The sequence below is a fragment of the Camelina sativa genome, chromosome 11 (assembly GCF_030686135.1).
Source record: "Camelina sativa cultivar CO46 ecotype springtype chromosome 11, ASM3068613v1".
NCBI classification, from domain to species: Eukaryota; Viridiplantae; Streptophyta; class Magnoliopsida; order Brassicales; family Brassicaceae; genus Camelina; species Camelina sativa.
Genome location: NC_141890.1, coordinates 7,669,161 through 7,687,482, shown reverse-complemented (window position 1 = coordinate 7,687,482; position 18,322 = coordinate 7,669,161). Strand labels below are relative to the sequence as shown.

Genomic DNA, 18,322 nt, shown 5'->3' with positions numbered 1-18,322 from the left:
CTGATAAAGGATGGCTGCAATTCAGATATGAATAGATTTTCAAAACGTAAGTATAAAGTTTACATGGAAAGCAAACAGAGTACAGTATCTAACAACAGCAGAGCATTCACACCGAAGCGACAACACAAAGAAGGGCTTCTGAATTAAACAACAATTCATAACTTATACCATAAGAAAGGGTTATTGTAGAAATCACATCTGGAATCATGGGATCTTCATCCCCGGAACATCCCATTAAACACAAAGGCGTTCCCGTCAGCGTTTTCAGATATCTGCAGCGATGAGACAGCCTGAGCAGCAATCAAATCAGCTGATATGCCCATGTTGTTATCCCAAGACTCCCTCGTGAATGGCGACCAATGACTGTCTCCAAGGCCATAGCCATAACCACTTGACATAAACCCAATCCCTTGAACCGCATAGCTAGCGCAGCTTTGGCGAGGAAGAAGGTTGCTTTTTTCATCTCTAAACAGATCCATCTTGAAACCTTTTCCTTGGCGGCCAATATTGACCGGAGATGAATCATCAGAGTCTTCTTCGCCCAGGAGGACGTGAAGAGCAACAGCCTCAGCAATGGCAGCCCCTTCTTCATCTAACCTTTGTTGTTCTTCCAATCTCTTCTGCTTCTTCTTTTCAAGCTCAGCCCGGATGGCTGCAGAAGTAGCAAGAGCTTTCTCCAAACGTCTCTTCTTCTTCTCGGCTTGTTTGATACGATCAAATTCATCTTTACCATGTTTCTTCTTAGCTTTCCTAACGACAGGCTGAACTTGCTGCTTGCACACCGTATGATGATCCATTATTGCTTGCTATATAAATATATAAGTCTAACTAAAATAACTGCACCTAAACTCTCTCGATTGTCGTAGAGGTGTCTCAAGAAAGAACTACACCCACTCTGGTATATAGGAATACCTCATGGTGCGGACGATACAATCCCAAACAGAGACAACAGGAGACAAGAGAAGGGAGACGTTATAAGAATTTGCAGACTTATCCTTTGGAATCATTCGTCTAACATTCCCGCACCCCTTAAACTCTCCCATTTTCTGCATTTGAAAAATTACTACTTGATTAGTTTTAACAAAAAAGTTGCGCAATGATGAAACACACAAGCCTTATGCATACCATCAAATCTTAAAGCAAAAGCATAAGCCTTAGGCTAAAACAATACTATCATTCAAAGTTGTAACAAGCTAACCACCGCATAAGCAGGGACTCAACAGAAACAGTCAATTCTACAGAAAATGTCACGACATGTCGTAATCCTCAACAAGCAACTCAACTAGAACTAATGGATCAAATTACACCAAAACAACCTATAGAGAGACCAGATCTGTCTCGGATCAAAAAACTTAACCTATAGAGAGACCAGATCAAAAAATTTAACATCAAATTTAATACAACAACAATTACACAACTAATAAGGTTTGAAACCAATAATTAGCATGGATTCAGGTGAACAAATGAAGCTGATCGAATTTTCTCGTGAGATCAATTTTATTCAAAGATTAACAAATCTATGGAAATTGAAGATTATGATGAAGAAAATGGATTGGATCCAAACCTCTGCAATATAACATAGAAGCAGCTGCCTCAAAGAACACCTCTAGTTTTAATCGGATAATTTAGAAAGAGAAACCAAAACGCAGGAAGTAAAGTTGCTGTTTGGATTCAGACAAAGAGAGACAGAGAGAGAGACAGAGAGATTTTTAAGAGATAGAGATCGTAAGTATTAAAAAAGAAAGAGACGAAGAAGACGAGAGAGGAGAAGAGATAGATAATAGTAGAAGAAACGTAGCGCGTCTACTAATGAAAACAGGACACGTGTCAATAAGGAATCAATTGCGACTTTGAGACTTCTAGTTCTTTTGGCCGGTGCGACTTCTTCTTCTCTACTCGTGTCTTTGTGGGGACCCCAGCGTTCGTAACGGAGCTATTATCAGCCGTTAGATTCTTCCAATGCAGTAAGTAGCCTCAGCCTGTAGATTTATATTAACTAAATACAAATTGATTCAGGCCCAAAATGTACAAATGTCGTGTTAAAATTACAATATAAAAGGTTTATAATTTTTTTTTCCCTCTAACTATTAATTAAAAATAAGGACTTGCTTAATCTGCATTCAAAGTTATTGATTAAGATTTGTGATTTGAGCATCCCCATTCAACCACCAAGAAATGACCCATACATTTTCGAATTTGGACAAATAAATCACCAAGAAATCACCTCCATCCACCATTAAGATTTTGATCTTACTACAGTCATTATATCTAATCTTGATAATATTTTCTTCTCTTTTTTTTTTCCCCCTTTGGCAGCAGAACTTTAATATATTTTCATTAGGACACTTGTTAAAAATCTAAAACGTTTATCTAAAATGAACTAAAGAGATGTTAAAAAAGAAAGAAGTTTTAAAAAAGGTTGACAGGTTGTTTAATCTTGACCGACATATTTATAGTTTAATGATTCGTGTTATTCGTGTTCATAATACACGAAAATATATGTGCGTGCTTAAGTTGTAAACAACGAATTAACACAGGAGCTCGTAAAGTAGCAATTGCACAAGAAAGGCGAGGGTAATAGTGTCATTCTCCGATCCCACCACCACCACCACCACCACCACCACCGCCGCACCAGGTTCTTCATCTCCTCCTCCTACGTCTGAAATTGAGAAATCTGGAGAGGAGAAGATAAGATCAAACTTAATTTCGCTTTTTTTTTTTTGAGTCGTTTCTGGGGAAGATCTAAGTAGTAGTTGGATTCGTTGAACGCAAGTGGATTTGGTACGATTCATCTGGTTTCCTTAAGCTAATATTAGATAGAATCCGCGAACTCGATTTTGGTAGTAATTAGGGTTTCGTTCGTGTTTTCAGGTAAAGAGAGAGAGAGAGAGAGAGAGAATCAATGACGGAGGTTGTTCTTCACATATACGATGTGACCAACAGTGGATCTGAGAAGACTAACAACACCATTGTTCAGATCAATAGGTTCTTTAAAGACGGGATCGGTCTAGGCGGTATATTCCACAGCGCTCTTCAGGTACTCTCACTCTCTCTCTCTCTACTGCTTCTGATCTTCGTGTCTATGTATCGATCGATGATCACTCTGCCTTGTTTTTGTTTACTCTGGTATGTGTTTGTGTGTGTATGTATGTGCAAACGATGCATTCTGGATTTTTTTGGTTTGATCTGTTGTGAGGTTCTAGATCAATGGTCTCGAGTAAGATCTGGAGATTAAGTTCCCTTTTTGCTTCTCTCCACTTAAGGAAGGATCTTGTGTTTCCTAGTACTTTTTGGTAACCTTTTATAGGATATGTTGACAAAGGGATCTCTAGAGACTTGACAAAATCAATGATGGCTTACGTTTACTTCCAATTGATCTTTTGACTTGGACAAATATAACACTTTCCCATTTGAGTCATGGCAATTTGGTCGAGTTAGAGAATTTGGTGTGTACTACTAAATCAACAAAACTACCAGTGCTTGACTTTAGGGTTATCCAAGTCTATGTCTTAGGTCTGTATAAGTATTAGAACATAGGATTATTGTTGTTGTTCATGGTTTTTGTTATTTTCTTGTGCCTTTTTAGATGACTATTGACTAACATCTTTGATGAATTTTTGTTCAGGTATATGGAGATGATGAATGGTCTTACGGGTATTGTGAACAAGGAACTGGTGTGTTCAGCTGTCCCAGTGGCAAGAATCCAATGTACACTTATCGTGAGAAAATTGTCCTTGGGAAGACAGATTGCACAATCTTCATGGTGAATCAGATGTTGCGTGAGCTCAGCAGGGAATGGCCAGGACACACTTATGATTTGTTGTCAAAAAACTGCAATCACTTCTGCGATTTACTCTGTGACAAGCTTGGTGTGCCAAAGATCCCAGGTAAAAGCCTTTTTTTGTTTGGTAATCAGGGTGTGTGTTTGTGTTGGCCGTCGAGACTTATGTGACTGCTTGGGTTCTGTCTCTTAATAGGTTGGGTGAATCGTTTTGCCAATGCTGGTGACACAGCCTTGGAAGTGGCAGGAAACACGGCAATGCGGGTGGGTTCTCTCTCTTGTCTTTCATTTTGCTTATTTGGAACCTAAATGCAACGTTATATGGGTGTTTAAATCTTGTAAACTTGGGAATATGCAGATGAAGCAAGCCAAAACAGAACTTGTGTCAGCTAGTAAAGTGGCTTATCGCTTCCTCTCAAATGTTACCTCGAACGTGACCAATGGGTCCAATGGCTCTCCACAGCGAACCGGAACTCTCAACAATTCAGATAATGGGAACTTCAAACTGCAAGGTAGTTGGTTCAAAGGCATACTTAACACTGCCAAACCCTCCACAAGTACAGAGATAGGGCACAAAGATGAAGATGCAAACCATGCAATCACCAATCAGAAAAAACAAAGCAGGGACTCTGATGTTCTACTGTTTTAGTAGCAATCATCGCAATGCATATGGTTAACTGTGTATTCTCAGCACTATTCTCCCGTTCTGTAATCTTTACTTTGTATCAACGTTGAACCCATCATTTTTTCCAAATTTTTATATCAGCGTGTGCTTTTGTTAAGATCATACTCGTCACGTTATTACTCGCAAATCTTGATATATTCATATCGATCGAAAGGTTTTATTAGTCTCAATACACTATAATTTGTGATTGAATCTAGCTAGTGACAGAGATTCAAAATGTATGCTGTATACAACTTAGAACGCAAAAAATTACAGAGAGAGAAAGCAGCAGAAGATGTCATCTTCTCAGCTGGTCTAACATAAAAAGATACACATGAAATATTTTTCACTCAATAAGGGTTTCTAGATTACAGAAAAAGTTACTTACTTCTATCATAGCAAACAGTTCTCTTAGCAATTGGGATCATGGCAGTTGTCATCCCCGGAACATTGTTTCAAAGAAAAGAGAGTTCTCATCAGCGTTCTCAGAAATCTGTAGTGATGAAACAGCCTGAGCAGCAATCAAATCCGCAGATATTCCCATGTTGTTATCCCAAACATCCTTCACGAAAGGCTTATATGACACTGACCAGTTACTATCTCCTAGTCCATAACCGTTTGACACAAACTCAATTCCTCCTATAACTACATAGCTAGCGCATCTTTGGCGAGGAGCAAAGCTGGTCCTTTCATCTCTAAACAGATCCACTGTGAAACCCTTTTCCTCGCTAAGCATGACTCGAGGAGATGAATCATCAGAGTCTTCTTCGCCCAGTAGGACGTGAAGAGCAACAGCCTCAGCAATGGCAGCCCCTTCTTCATCTAACCTTTGTTGTTCTTCCAATCTCTTCTGCTTCTTCTTCTCAAGCTCAGCCCGGATGGCTGCAGAAGTAGCAAGAGCTTTCTCCAGACGTCTCTTTTTCTTCTCAGCTTGTTTGACACGATCAAATTCATCTTTAACATGTTTCTTCTTAGCTTTCCTAACGACAGGCTGAACTTGCTGCTTGCACACCGTATGATGATCCATTATTGCTTGCTATAATTCTAACTAAAGAAAATGCACCTAAACTCGCTGTCTTGAGAGGATTTCAAAGACTATAGAACCACTCTGGTATATAGGAATACCTCATGGTGCGGACAACACAATCCCAAACAGAAACAAAAGGAGACAACTAAAGGGAGAGGCAGTTATAAGAATTTGCAGACTTAACATTTGGGATCATTACTCCTCCTTTCCCACACCCCGTAGACTCTCCCATTTTACTGCATTGACGATCACATGATTAATAGCTTAAAGTTGCAAAAGGAGAAACACAGAAGCCTATGATGCTTAACATCAATCTTAAAGCAACAGCCAAAAAAAAATAGCATTCAAACTTGTAGAAGCTAACAGTAGTATATGCAAAACATGCCAGTTGTATTTCAACAACAACCCAAGATAGAAGAAGATACATCACACAAGCTAAAAGCCTGATCATTTCAATGAATATTGAAACCCTTATTGCCAATAGAGCCAAGAACTTCAACAATCATATCATTAAACCCTCAAGAATCATCAGCTAAACCAAATCATAGTGCGTAAGTGAAACAAGATGGCTGAGTATTAACTAATGAATGAAAACAGAGACCAGATCTGCCTCAGAAACTTATGGTGCATCATAATTCAATCGTCTAACTAGGCTTAAACCCATGATTGAGCATTAAATCTGAGGAACAAATGAAAAGCTAATCGAAATAAAAACTTTTACAAAAAAAAAAAAGAAGTCAATTCGATTAGAAAATTATACAAAGAGCAAAAAAAGATGATGAAGAAATTGGATCCAAACCTCTTAAAAGTGGCATAGAAGCAAATGCCTCAAAAGAACTCCACCAATTTAATCGGACAGTACAGAGAGATGATACTACTGTCTGTACTTAGCTGTCTGGAGATCCAGAAGAAAACTAGATTAGTTCAGGTAACGTAGGCCGACTTGTTATCTATCATCCAATCATAAAAAGACACGTGACAAATGATGTTTTATGTTTTTTTTTTTTTTGTTTGCTTGCGACCAAATTTATACTATGAACCGGCTCTGATAGCGTTGTTGTGTAACACAAGTTACACAATTATTAACAGTCTTTAGATTATGATATGGGTATGAATACTAGCTAGCTTGACTGAGATTTCGATCCCCTACTTAGAAACCAAATTAATGCATGCATCACGAATGCGTTGAGTTTTTTTCTTTCTCTTCTTTTTCTTTTTTCCTTTTTTTTGTATTGATTTTTGCTTCTTTTTTTTTTTCAGTGGACTTAAGCTTTAAGTGTGCCTAAGACACGTAGCAAAATGGGACACGTAGCTTAACCTTATATGTCATTTGGATATGGACATTGCAAAACGCGTTAGTTTTATATTACCTTCTATAGTTTTTTATATACTAGTATAATTTTTTTTTCGTATTGGGATAATCACATAATCGTCATTTTGGTTAGGTTAAAAATAATTATCGTCATTTTAGTTGGTGGAGTGGCCACAATTGATAGCATTCGTCCACGAATGCATCTTGACTTTACAATAATGATATAAAACAACGAAAAGTTATATAATAAAGGGAATGTGTGATAATGGATTGATTAGTGGATTAACGGTTATTATTCGATCTTATTCGCCAAAAGCGTACAGAACTTACTATTTGTGTAAATAGAAAGCTATGATCGACTTCTCTATTGCACTTATGTGTCCTTCTCTAATTAGGCCTCCACGCCACCTCATCCTCATAGAGTATACAGAGATGTAAAGGATGGAGAGAGATCGATGACAAAGGTGAGAGTCGTGAGACCATCACATGCCTTTCGGCGACAAAGCACTTTTAATTAACTCTAAAATTCTTTCCAGATAACTCTTAAGAAACCCATTAAAGATAATCAAATAGGTCTTTTTTCCTTATCTCTTGGGATTTAATTGGATAGTGTCGTAGGAGTGCACATAATAACTTCCACTTAGTAAATTGGACCATTTGGTGAGTGCATGAGGAAATGTTGTGGTGTATCCACTTAGTGAAGTCAGAAGTGAGATATATTGGACAGGCTCGCAACACGTAAACACGTTTCAATAACTTTTCCTTTAAAAGTCATTTCTCTTTTATATATGATCTCACCCGCCAAGTAGTTTTCTATATTAGAACTCGAGCCGTCCACAGGCCGTCCATATTGTTTGAGTACCAATATATTTGATATGGCAAACCACACATCCTTTTCATATTATTTAAGAAGTGAGTTTTGTAAAAAGCGTTTACGTACGTGTCACAACCACTTTGATTCTCAATTTCTCACAATTTTCTCTTTAAAATGAACATGTTTTTTTATATGGTACAACGAGCAGTATCATAAAAACTCTTCAACTATATGATGATATACATCAAGAGAATGCTAGCTGCAATCTTTATTTTTTGTTTTATAATTCTGATTTATGTTCTTACACGCAACGCGACCAGGGCGTCCATTAACTTCCGCGAGATCTCGCGAAGAAGCGGCCATATTGTGAACGTAAGCGTATATAGTGCAAATATTAATTTACGTGAAGAAGAAAAGTCCATAAACATCAATCTAGGTGTATATGTATGTCATTTGGACTTATCAGATACAGATAAGAAGCACTTGACTTGATGAATATTTGCTGGTTATAATAAGCAAAAGATTTTGTACTTTAAAGATTTGCGTTAGTCATGTTTCATATAAGGTTTCAGTTGAGCAATTTAAACAATGTAGAGACGATAGATATACAATGGTTTTTAAGCCATACACACAAGCTATTGCTTTTCTTACACCAAGGCTAATTATTATTATTGGATTAATTTCTGTTAAAATAAATATTTCATTAAAATCAAAATCTGCATATATGATTGATTTATGCTGGCAAAAAAAAAAAAAAAAAAAAAAAAAAGAAGATTGATTTATCAACATAGACCGTCTTCAGATGATCATGACAGAGGGACAAAACAAAAATTGGGACTTGTTTTTTTTTATAGTCAAGAACTCGACCCGGAACCTAAGCTCTTTTTGTAAGACTTGATTCTCCGACTAATCTCTTTATCTAACTCTTCATTTCCTCCGACTTCTTCCAGTTCCTGAATCACCACCAATTCAAAACACAAAATCGAATTATTAGAAAAGAACCAAGAACAATATCAAGAAGATTAAGAAGAATACAGGCAAATCGAGAAACTTGCCATGGGTCCAAGAAACAGTCCATATGGTACACCATTGAATTTGTCCGTGTGATGTAGCTGCAACGTAACCATACACGAGACCATTAATAATTACCACCAATCTAGTACTAGTAGTTGTGAGCTAACACATTAATAGTGAAATAAAATATGAAAATAAAAGATTACTATTTTGGGAAAGGATTGGATTACGTTACCTGATGAGCGGCGGCGACTTTTCGTAAGTAAGGGACGTCGGCTATTGGACCTACAGGGAAGCGCTTGTGCACCAGACCATCGTGGACAAACATGTATGCGATCCCAAACACCGTTATTCCTAACCCCTGTTTCGCGGACGAGACAAGAACAACAAGAACAACAACGACTTGTAAGAGCTAAATTAAGCCAACAGGTCATTTAGCGTTAATGCAGCCAAAATAGTCAATTGTCATCACATGTAGTATCCACTTAAATTATAAAAAAAAAAAATACAAATAATGGGAGAGCGACACAAAATCCTGATACATAGATACGTTTAAATTAAATTCGTTTTTAACGTATGATCTCTCTCAGTCCACCAATCGAGAGGGTAATAAAAGAAAAATTCCTACTATTATGGTATGGGATGGGTCCTTAACTATCAATAAATCCTAATTGATTACTATAGTGTTTTAAACTAATACTAGTACTATAGTAGTATAAACAAATTGGGCTTAAGTAACTAACCAATATAGAGTCAAAGATTCAAGACCAATGAGAGAGAGAGAGAGAGAGGACTTAAAGACTTACGGCGCCAAAGCAGAGACCAGGAACGAGTCCTTTATTGAAGAATCCATATGAGAGCAGACCAATCGCAGGAACTGCGTTTACTATAGCGAACACATCGTTTAACTCAAATGGTCCTTCTCTTGGTTTGTGATGCGACTAACAAAACCAAATTTAGACGGTTTGAGAAAAATTTATATGAAGATAAAGAATAAATATAGAGAAATAGAGCAAACTACCTCATGCATGTTCCATAGAGAAGCATGCCATAAAGCTCTGTGAGCCCATCTAGCCCAAAACTCCATACCAACCTGAATCCAATTCAAATAATAAAAAAAAAAATCTCAGCCAAAAACTTGTTTTATGTATGAATCAGGGATGGATGAGAGATATTGAAAACACTTACAGCCGCACCAACAGATAAAGCAAATGTACCAAACATCTCCAGCATTGAGATCTCACCTCCCTAAATTATCGCAAACCAAACGATTATGAGTTTTTTTTTTTTTTTTTTTTTTCTGAAATCGAATCAAATAAATAGCTAAGAAACGAGAATTTTGGATTGTTATACCTCCATTTGCCAAGAGAATCTGTAGTAAACAGCCATAACAGCCATGGAAGTGATACCGAAGCTAGACAACACAGCAGCGATTAGATAAGTGAACCTCTCCGACTTCTTCCTCTCCAATTTCTCCGCCAAACGCAGCGCCAGGTACTCGGCGTCTATGGCGGTTGTCGAGCTCGTGCTCTCCTCTGGCCGCTCGTCGTTCTCAATCGGAGAGCTCTGTCTCCGTTCCTCGACGACGTAACAGACCGAGAAGCCTTTGAATCGGAGAGACGGAGGAGGAAGGGATGATAATAAGGAAGCGGATTTCGGGTGATGGAGGCGGAATCCGGAGGAGGAGAAAGAGCGGAGGAGTGGTTTGAATGTAACGGCGGTTGAGAGTCCTGCCGCCATGGAAATTGAGAGAGAGGAAGGGACCTTTGTGTTGATGCGATAGAGAGAGAGAGAGAGAGATGTGGTGTTAAATGCAAAGTGAGGCCACAAATCTCTTTTGGAATTGGGCAAAATTGCTCTCTCGCTCTCTTTTTATGCTTTTTTCGAAAATTATTAATTATTTTGTTGAGTCCTCTCTCTCTCCCTCTCTCTCTCTCTCTTATTAAAATAAAGCAAAATTACAAGTGAAGGACGATTTAGTTTCGTGTGACTTAAATTGCCCTCTAGTATTTTTTTCATCGACTAATCCTACCCCACCTCACCTTTTTCTCATCAGTTTTACATTATTGCCCCTACTCGAAACAATTTGTTCGGTTACTTTCTTATCATTTGTTTATTCGATTGATTTTTTTCTATATTGTAATTAGATTTCTTTGGATTTTTATTTCCATCTTGAAAAAAAAAAAAAAGAATTTTGACCTAAAGACACTTTTGTTATCTTTATTAATTTCCAGATTTTTAGTTCAAATATGTTAAAAGACTTAACCATGCTTAGTATGAAATCACATAAATTTGATTTTATATATGATTATTTTAGTTTGTTAGTAAAAAGATAGTAAATAGAAAGCGTGAACGTAAGTTGAAAACTAGTAGAATTACTGTCAATTGTTCGGTTAAGTGCTGTTTCTACACTAGTTTGGATTTGTTTTTCCTATAAGTAGAGATTTTTCATTTTGAGGAGTGTGGATGTGTTTAGGACGCTACATCACTACATGTGGAGACTTGTGCCATGGTTGTTATAGTTCCGTGTATTCCATGTGACATTGTTTATTTATCTCCGTTTTTCTTCAATAACGTCATTTTGTTTTCGATATCATATGATGTAATTCTTAAGATATTTGGACTGGCCCTCTAAATGTGGGTCGAAATGGCATAAACGTAAAAGCACAGAAACAGCGATAATGAAATATGAGAATTCGAAGACAAGGAAACAAAAAGTTAGGCCTTCTAAACAAGAAGGGAACGCAACAAGTTTCTTACAAGTTACATCCATTTATGAGGCTGATGCCATATGGGCTTTTTCTACGTGTCACATTACTATTCGCTAGTACAAATCCTCGTAGTATCTTTGTTTTTTTGGTTTTTCTTCTTCTTATAATTTTTATTTCTCTTTTTTTGGGACCCCAAAAATGTTATATAGAAAGATACAAATCTCGACGAGACGACACTGCAACTTGGGTCATGGACCTTAAGTTACCACATTCTTCTGCTTAAGCTTAATGCTACTGTTATGAATACATGGTACTACATTAGCCTTTTAACCTTTCGCTACAACAGTATGCATTCTAATACCACATGTTTTTTTTTTTTGTGGTCATACCAAGCATTGGCGCTCAAGATATTTTCCGCTCTTTGCTGATGCCGGTTTTAGTTTGATTTGGTACAGCTTTGGCCACAGTTTCCCCGTTACTGCATCACACAATGATACCGACTCAAAATCTATGACTAGGAGGTTAGGTCGAGTGATCAAGCTCAAGGGACTGAAAACAAGATTTATTACCAAAGAGGCGTTGCTTCTCGCTGTCCCATGCTATGCCGTTCAAAACATCAATACCCTATATTACAGACAAGATTAAGGCAACGGAAAAATACTTTTGGAGATGACTTATCAAGAAGAGAGACAAAATTTGTGAACTTTTCAGATTTCAACTCACCCCATGTCCAGATCTCAGCAATCCTTGTCTGCAGAAGGATGATCAATGGTGCAATAAGAAGATGATGGTATTATAGCACAGTATTTTATCGTAAACAAAGACATGTTCGCAGAAACAACAACCTTAATTTTGGAAGCAGTATCCATCCTAGCAGCGATCCGTCCTTGGGTGATATTCTAGCAATACAATCAGACTGCAATAGAAAGACACATCAGCCTAAATGATAAAGCCAACAAGTCTTGTTCATTACGACTCCAGTTTGGTTTCACGTATGAAAATTTACTGGCCTTGTATCACAATTTTGTAGTAAAAGTAGAATTTGCATTAGATATGTTCTATAAGTTTGTGTAGCAATAATTTCTTTCAGATATCATGTCACAATGAAAATATCAAAACAACAGAAACAGTTGGAATACCTGCCACACGTTTGCCCAAACTTCTTTGTTTATGTACTCCAGTTCGTTAAGGTAACGTACCTCACGGCCATTATATCTGACCGTAAACTTATCAGAAACTGCAGAGAAGAGACAGTATCAAATACTAAAAATCTACTCTTTTTAAAAAAATTAGGAAATAAGTGGCTCAAGGGAACGAAAACTTAATCAGTATAAGTGAGACACCTTTCATTGTTTGAGGGTCCATCCGGTATAGTGTAGAAGTGCCATCACTTCCAAACAACACTTCTCCATCAGTAGCCAGTCCCCATCCATCTTTCATATGATGTCTAAAAGTTTTTACCTACAGTGAGATCACATATGCTTAACATAACATAGTATGGCGATACCAGTCCATCATGAAGTGATAATGCAGTGGACATACGGTAACATAACTACAACACCACAACAAAGGAAGATACAAATAAGAAACTCAATCACTAGACATGAATCCTCATCTCCAGCCTATGACAGAGATGTTTCACCTGATCTCAAGAAACAAAACAAGCTGAAAAAGTCTAGCAAGCAGGCTGACCTAGACGAGTTGCTTGACCAATATGATAAACTAATAGCTATAAACCCAAACTATGCAAAGAAAAAGAGTATGAGAAGGATAAGACCAGTACAAACTTTTCTTAAGTTGCGAAGGTCATACGTGAAACCCGTATTGGTCAACCATGCGACTTGAAAGAGCCTACCACAGATAATGAATCAGTGAATCAGAACACTCTCTTAACCCTTAAAATGATTGTCAGTTGGGAAACGTATCAATGTAAGACAACAAGATCCTAGAAACAGAACAAGAACCAACAAGCAGCAGAAAACTCTTGTTCAGAATTACAAAACTAGTTTCATGAAAGATAAGACCCACCTTTTACCAAGGAGTGTTAAACCCTCTCCAAAGTATGAATCCTTCATTTTCTCAAGAACTTCAACCTATACAAGGAAGGAAACAAAACTACAATTTCAACCAAAAAAAAAAAAATTGCATTTTATATTGCAATTCAATAACACAGAAACTCATTTGTTTCATCAAAACACAAGATTGAAACCATACCTTTCCTGTTCGTAGAGACACTTTCCTCACTGACGACTGTAAAAAAAAAAAAACACAGAATGGATCAAGAACTCGAGCTTCCCATTGTCCGCAAAAATAGAGAAATGATCTCGAACAAGATTTAAAGACAATGCAAAGGCGAATCAATCACCTTCCCGTATAAACCAGTCGATTCAAAGAGCGTATCGTTTCCCGCATAGAGAAGACCCTGCGGCGGAGCCACGACAAGAATTTTCAATCATTTATTTGAGTCAAACTAAAGTTCGAAAACGAAATGAGACACTTCAATCCCCAAGGAAAATAAACCTGAGTAAACGCGTCAGGGTCATGAGGAAACTCAGCAACCACTTCGATTTCAAGGATCCTATGGGAGAGATCCAGCGAGGCAGATGGTTGATGACCCCAACTGTTGAATGGCATAAAGAATAAGAAAACGAGTCCGGAGAAGAGAGCGAGAGGAACCATCATCACCGCGATCCTCTTCCGGGAAATGAATCGGCGAGAAGCAGGAAGAGACTGAATCATCGATCGCTTCGTTTGTCTCTTCTTATAAAGCGATCTAGTCGTCGCCATTAAACTTCTTCATTCGCCGTCGTCCTTGAAAAATCGCCGTCGTCCTTGAAAAATCGCCGTCTGTCAGATTTGTTAAGTTTGATTTGTACCTCTTGACCATTTTATTTTGGCAACGTAATTATCTTTTATGTCATTGACTAATTTTTGTTATTACTTCTTAAGAAAGCAAGATTATCATAATAATAATTGCTGATTTTGTTGGTTTATGGCAATTTTAAAAGGTTTGGAACAAGATAAATAGATCCACTAAGTTAAACTTAGGACATGATAAACATAAATTATGATTAAAAGAAAAAAAAATCCAGATGTCAAGAATGGCCAAAAACTTAATTAAAATACGGAACAAAACTTAACCGTTTTCGCCTCAGTCAAACATCGAGGGGCATTAACCGGGTTTCTTCCCACGTGGTTTACCAGCCGGTCTTTTTCCTTTACCCGGTTTGCCCTTCTGCCCGTTTCTACCGGGTTTGCCTCCCCCACGCTTCCTAGCATCACTCTTCATCCTCCTATCCACTCTCTTCTGTCCCTTCCCAACCTTAACACCAACTCCTTTCTTAGACACAACCAGTTCTTTCCTAGGTTTCCTTGGCTCTGCTGCTTTCTTGTACAGCTTGTCTATCATCTTGTCCTTTGACCGGTCTGATATATCCGACGTGTCTGAAATCGTGTTTGCCTTCTTCCTCACCTTCTCCAGCCTCTTCTGAGCAGCTCGCTTCTTTCGTGCCTTGGCCTCCACCACCTTCTTGGCTGGACGAGCGTTGATCTCCTTGAACTGAGCTTTCATTGCGTTTACTTCTTCTTTCGTAACGGGTTTCATCGGTTGTCTGTGCTGCTTCTCGTCGTCCAAAAACCATTTGGGTAAGCCTTCATCTTCAAACATGTATTTGTTATACGCATCATCAAGCATCTCTTCTCTCTGCTTCTTCCTTAGCATTTTCTTGGCACATGCCAGTATCTCGGCCTTTGTATGAATATCATCATCAGAGGATGAATCTGAGTCTGAATCTGTCGCTGGTGTAGGGACTACCTCAAGACCGTTTTCCTTCTTATTGGGCAAGCTTTGATCAGGCAACACGCTTTCTTTTGACGCCTTCTTCTTTGGCTTTTCGGCTTTAGGCAGATCTTTGCTCTTTTTCTCAATTCGTGTTTCGTCTTCACCATCATCTTTTCCCAAGTCTCCTTCTTCCACGGCTTCTGCAAATATATCCTGACTGAACCACTGGTTGGATATTTCCTCCTTTGTTTGGGTCTCTCCATCATCAAGTGGTACCACAAGAGGGTTTGCCTCATCCTTTTCTTCATTCAGATCTGAATCGTAATCGATCTTCATTTCTTCATCTCCATCACCGTCCTGCAAAGCCAAAACGAAAAAATTTCTAGTTCCAAAACTCTGTTCCATCCAAAAAATTTGGGGTAAGGAATGATAATACCTCCAGCTTTTCAGCATGAGCCAGCCTAGCTCGTTTCCTTTGCTTTGCGCTTCCTTCTTTCTTCACCATATACCGCTCATATGCCTCATCAAAAATCTCTTCCATTTGTTCAGAATATCTGTAATGTTAAAAAGACTATAAGATAAAGTAACTGGACATACTTGAGCAATGTATGAAGTCTCGTAACAGCACTAACTATATAATCTACAGAAAGTGGCCTTACTTCTGACGTTCTTCATCCGAATCTAAGTCACTGTCTTTGGAGTCATCTGAAGCTCCCTCAGCACCGTCTTCGTTCTCACTGTCAACGGCATTGCCATTATCATCTTCGTCATTGTCAACTGCCATTAGATCTTTCTTTCCCTGGAAACAAACAATCTCATTCAGAATGGAACCAGCATATGTTCAAACCAAACAATTGAATGATAAGATGGGGTGAAAGGAGTATGCTCTTCAACCTGTCAAACAGGAATAAAGGCTTCCTTCGAATGCCGTCATAACAAACAAAATTCGTTGCAAAGATCGGATACAAAAATGAAGTACCTTGATAGCAGAAAGAGAGAACAAGTCATGGTCGACGTCGACATAACCATCTTCAAGTACATCCATCTGCGGATTAGTCGCCTTCCGCGTCTTATCCTGGCAAAATCATATTGAATTTAGTAAAGGAAGTATAAGGTCTAAGAGATCCCTCACAAAGGCCACTAAGACACAAAAACTCGACAGTTTACTATCAAAAGGTTAAAATAACCTTAGCCCTTCGTTTTGCAAGAATCTTCTTTGCTCGTTTCTTCTTGCGGTCAACTGTGTTTGTCAGCTCTTCCAATTCATTGAGTAGTTTATCATCATCATTTTCCTCATCTTCCTTTCCCACATCAGGCTCCGTTTTAGCAACTTCCTTTTTTTCAGGAGTCAGAGCTTTCCTGATTTGCATACGCCATCTACAAGACCAAGGGAGTAATGTCCATTTAGCAACTAATATAACTTCTCTCACACCAACCCTAACATCTATTTCACACAATGCTATATCTGGTTGAGCACGCAAGATTTTTCTCAGAACAGCATAGGTAAACACTTAAAGTGCTAGGGACACTGTTCTTCACCCAACCCATATAGAGCTAAGTGATTCTACAATAGCTGAATTCATTTTAAGCAAAGCTGTATCACGTTCCTCGAAAAGCTTAAAAATAAACAAGTGAGACTTCATAGTATAAAAAGGTCCATGATGACGCAGTTCTTACTTTAGGAGATACTTGAAGTCATTCTTCCCCAAAACAGGAAGGTCGTCACATAGAATTTTAATCTGGAAAAAGGAAAAGTAGAATTACAATCTGGAAAAAAAGGAAAAGATACCAGCGTGCGGAGGTCATAAAACCTCGACTAGTAAAATATGTAGAAATGGTACCTCCTCTGTAGTCAAATCATGTTCCTTTAAAGGTAGAGAGGCTTGATCATCAAAGGATATACAAGTAGCCGTGCCAAGAACCTCAAGAGGACTTTCGGACCAAATGAAATCAGCAGCAGTTGCAACTCTTCTCAAAATGGACTCATCCTCATACCTGTATATAATTTCCAGTTAATAAAAGTTCATATATAACAACAAATAATAGATAAAGATAGTGGATGTTGCCTACCCGTCACGTCTTTTCTTCTGTTTTGATCCTCCAAGCACATCCACCACCTAAAAACACAACACACAAGTTTAAGGAAAATGGGAGAGTTGCAGAAACAGCTCCAAACACCATATAAGACGTAATAATGATAACCTTTCTCGTGGGTTCTGCTGTCTCCTTAAAGAGATGTCTATAATCAAGAAGACGGGGATCAATATTGCCAGGGGCTAGGTATTTCAAACCCACAATATATGTTTCTGCAGATGCTGAACGACTAGCCGGCGGCTTAAACACTTCAACCTTGTCAAATAGCTGCAACAAAAAAAAATAACCAATAAGAGACAAACCGAGAACACTCATCCATATGAAATAATATTCAGAGTAACAACAAAACAGTACCTGATTTAAACAGAAGAGCACAGAGTTGTAATCTCGAGACCTGAAAACCTAAGAACAGAAGACAAGCAAATAAACTTTTATGTCAGTCAACACACATAACTTAGTGATTAAATTTCAGAAGCATACCTTAGTGATTAAATTCCCTTTAGGAGCTAAGAACTCAGTGGCTAATTTAACAGAATCAATAACCAAAGCATTCTGACTCATAGCTTCTTGAGCCCAGGCACCACCAACATTTGGAGACCCATCGTGAAGAACAAGATCAAAAGCCCTAACACCATGCTGTTCCATCACGTGCTTAATCTTCGATCTACACTCAGTGCGTGTGATATCTTGCTGGATAGCGATACATCCACGCACAGGGATAATCGGAACAAGATCGATTCCGAGGACAAGGCTGCCGACGGGAACTTTCTCGATGGCGACTTGCATCCAACCACCGGGGGCGGCGCAGAGATCGAGAACGCTCCTGGAAGAGTGGAGAAATGAGTACTTTGCATCGAGCTGGAGAAGCTTGTAAGAAGCTCGAGAACGGAATCCACGCTCCTTGGCGAGACGATAGTACTTATCCAAACGATGCTTTCCTTTGACCTTACCCATGGTGAGATTTTGCTACGGCTTCGTTCTACTTCTCTAACACGGAGAGAGAGGTAGAGAGATAAAGCAATAGAGGAGGAGATGCTAGGGTTTAGGGTTTACTCCGCCGACCGTCGTTACGTGTCAAAGCCTTTTTGGCTCACATAGAGGCCTTCAATTTTATCGGATAGGCC

The 18,322-nt window shown here is 38.4% G+C and overlaps 6 protein-coding genes across 9 annotated transcripts; 1 reads left to right on the top strand and 5 right to left on the bottom strand.

Moving 5' to 3' along the window:
• Positions 1–11: 11 nt before the first annotated feature.
• Positions 12–1,879, bottom strand: LOC104722392 (uncharacterized). Its single transcript, XM_010440538.3, has 2 exons — positions 1,565–1,879; positions 12–1,046 (listed from the first exon to the last, which is right to left on the bottom strand). The coding sequence occupies exon 2, from the start codon at positions 795–797 to the stop codon at positions 216–218; it is 582 nt and encodes a 193-aa protein (XP_010438840.3). The 5' UTR covers positions 798–1,046; positions 1,565–1,879; the 3' UTR covers positions 12–215.
• Positions 1,880–2,206: 327 nt separating this feature from the next.
• On the top strand, positions 2,207–4,563 carry LOC104722393 (deSI-like protein At4g17486). Of its 3 annotated transcripts, none has more exons than XM_010440539.3 (5): positions 2,207–2,781; positions 2,872–3,037; positions 3,626–3,887; positions 3,978–4,045; positions 4,140–4,563. In XM_010440539.3, the coding sequence occupies exons 2-5, from the start codon at positions 2,903–2,905 to the stop codon at positions 4,428–4,430; spliced, it is 756 nt and encodes a 251-aa protein (XP_010438841.1). In that variant the 5' UTR covers positions 2,207–2,781; positions 2,872–2,902; the 3' UTR covers positions 4,431–4,563. The 3 variants fall into 3 exon arrangements, with proteins under 3 accessions (XP_010438841.1, XP_087331401.1, XP_087331402.1); XM_087475275.1 differs by having other exon boundaries at positions 2,360–2,635; XM_087475276.1 differs by having other exon boundaries at positions 2,434–2,781; positions 2,872–3,126.
• Positions 4,564–4,621: 58 nt separating this feature from the next.
• Positions 4,622–6,754, bottom strand: LOC104722395 (uncharacterized). Its single transcript, XM_010440540.3, has 2 exons — positions 6,272–6,754; positions 4,622–5,708 (listed from the first exon to the last, which is right to left on the bottom strand). Exon 2 carries the CDS (start codon positions 5,470–5,472, stop codon positions 4,882–4,884), a length of 591 nt encoding a protein of 196 aa, XP_010438842.2. The 5' UTR covers positions 5,473–5,708; positions 6,272–6,754; the 3' UTR covers positions 4,622–4,881.
• Positions 6,755–8,278: 1,524 nt separating this feature from the next.
• Positions 8,279–10,605, bottom strand: LOC104722390 (beta-carotene 3-hydroxylase 1, chloroplastic). Its single transcript, XM_010440537.3, has 7 exons — positions 9,966–10,605; positions 9,801–9,860; positions 9,634–9,705; positions 9,419–9,553; positions 8,848–8,973; positions 8,654–8,710; positions 8,279–8,551 (listed from the first exon to the last, which is right to left on the bottom strand). The coding sequence occupies exons 1-7, from the start codon at positions 10,350–10,352 to the stop codon at positions 8,453–8,455; spliced, it is 936 nt and encodes a 311-aa protein (XP_010438839.1). The 5' UTR covers positions 10,353–10,605; the 3' UTR covers positions 8,279–8,452.
• Positions 10,606–11,459: 854 nt separating this feature from the next.
• On the bottom strand, positions 11,460–14,345 carry LOC104722389 (glutaminyl-peptide cyclotransferase). The gene is made up of 11 exons (XM_010440536.3): positions 13,844–14,345; positions 13,689–13,745; positions 13,538–13,573; positions 13,352–13,416; positions 13,111–13,174; positions 12,667–12,784; positions 12,463–12,560; positions 12,169–12,239; positions 12,047–12,074; positions 11,893–11,947; positions 11,460–11,801 (listed from the first exon to the last, which is right to left on the bottom strand). The coding sequence occupies exons 1-11, from the start codon at positions 14,108–14,110 to the stop codon at positions 11,707–11,709; spliced, it is 954 nt and encodes a 317-aa protein (XP_010438838.1). The 5' UTR covers positions 14,111–14,345; the 3' UTR covers positions 11,460–11,706.
• Positions 14,346–14,375: 30 nt separating this feature from the next.
• On the bottom strand, positions 14,376–18,269 carry LOC104722388 (adoMet-dependent rRNA methyltransferase spb1). Of its 2 annotated transcripts, XM_010440535.3 has the most exons (11): positions 17,679–18,269; positions 17,553–17,600; positions 17,307–17,465; positions 17,175–17,221; positions 16,946–17,099; positions 16,782–16,843; positions 16,292–16,481; positions 16,084–16,179; positions 15,764–15,903; positions 15,541–15,658; positions 14,376–15,461 (listed from the first exon to the last, which is right to left on the bottom strand). In XM_010440535.3, the coding sequence occupies exons 1-11, from the start codon at positions 18,150–18,152 to the stop codon at positions 14,496–14,498; spliced, it is 2,454 nt and encodes an 817-aa protein (XP_010438837.2). In that variant the 5' UTR covers positions 18,153–18,269; the 3' UTR covers positions 14,376–14,495. The 2 variants fall into 2 exon arrangements, with proteins under 2 accessions (XP_010438837.2, XP_087331397.1); XM_087475271.1 differs by having other exon boundaries at positions 17,307–17,600; positions 17,679–18,164.
• Between the last annotated feature and the right edge of the window lie 53 nt (positions 18,270–18,322).

Excerpts from the sequence above, each read along its gene's own strand:
- LOC104722392 (XM_010440538.3), bottom strand. The coding sequence starts at position 797 with ATGGATCATCATACGGTGTGCAAGCAGCAAGTTCAGCCTGTCGTTAGG.
- LOC104722395 (XM_010440540.3), bottom strand. The coding sequence starts at position 5,472 with ATGGATCATCATACGGTGTGCAAGCAGCAAGTTCAGCCTGTCGTTAGG.
- LOC104722390 (XM_010440537.3), bottom strand. The coding sequence starts at position 10,352 with ATGGCGGCAGGACTCTCAACCGCCGTTACATTCAAACCACTCCTCCGC. Across the intron at positions 9,706-9,800 it reads CTTTATCTGTTGGTGCGGCT|GTTGGTATGGAGTTTTGGGC; the intron begins GTAAGTGTTTTC and ends AATTGGATTCAG. Across the intron at positions 8,552-8,653 it reads GACTGTTTCTTGGACCCATG|GAACTGGAAGAAGTCGGAGG; the intron begins GCAAGTTTCTCG and ends GTGGTGATTCAG.
- LOC104722388 (XM_087475271.1), bottom strand. The coding sequence starts at position 18,152 with ATGGGTAAGGTCAAAGGAAAGCATCGTTTGGATAAGTACTATCGTCTC. Across the intron at positions 16,844-16,945 it reads ATGATTTGACTACAGAGGAG|ATTAAAATTCTATGTGACGA; the intron begins GTACCATTTCTA and ends TCCTTTTTCCAG. Across the intron at positions 16,180-16,291 it reads TTGCAAAACGAAGGGCTAAG|GATAAGACGCGGAAGGCGAC; the intron begins GTTATTTTAACC and ends TGATTTTGCCAG.
- LOC104722393 (XM_010440539.3), top strand. The coding sequence starts at position 2,903 with ATGACGGAGGTTGTTCTTCACATATACGATGTGACCAACAGTGGATCT. Across the intron at positions 3,038-3,625 it reads TATTCCACAGCGCTCTTCAG|GTATATGGAGATGATGAATG; the intron begins GTACTCTCACTC and ends ATTTTTGTTCAG. Across the intron at positions 3,888-3,977 it reads TGGTGTGCCAAAGATCCCAG|GTTGGGTGAATCGTTTTGCC; the intron begins GTAAAAGCCTTT and ends GTCTCTTAATAG.
- LOC104722389 (XM_010440536.3), bottom strand. The coding sequence starts at position 14,110 with ATGGCGACGACTAGATCGCTTTATAAGAAGAGACAAACGAAGCGATCG. Across the intron at positions 13,574-13,688 it reads CGACTGGTTTATACGGGAAG|TCGTCAGTGAGGAAAGTGTC; the intron begins GTGATTGATTCG and ends TTTTTTTTACAG. Across the intron at positions 13,175-13,351 it reads TTAACACTCCTTGGTAAAAG|GCTCTTTCAAGTCGCATGGT; the intron begins GTGGGTCTTATC and ends TATCTGTGGTAG.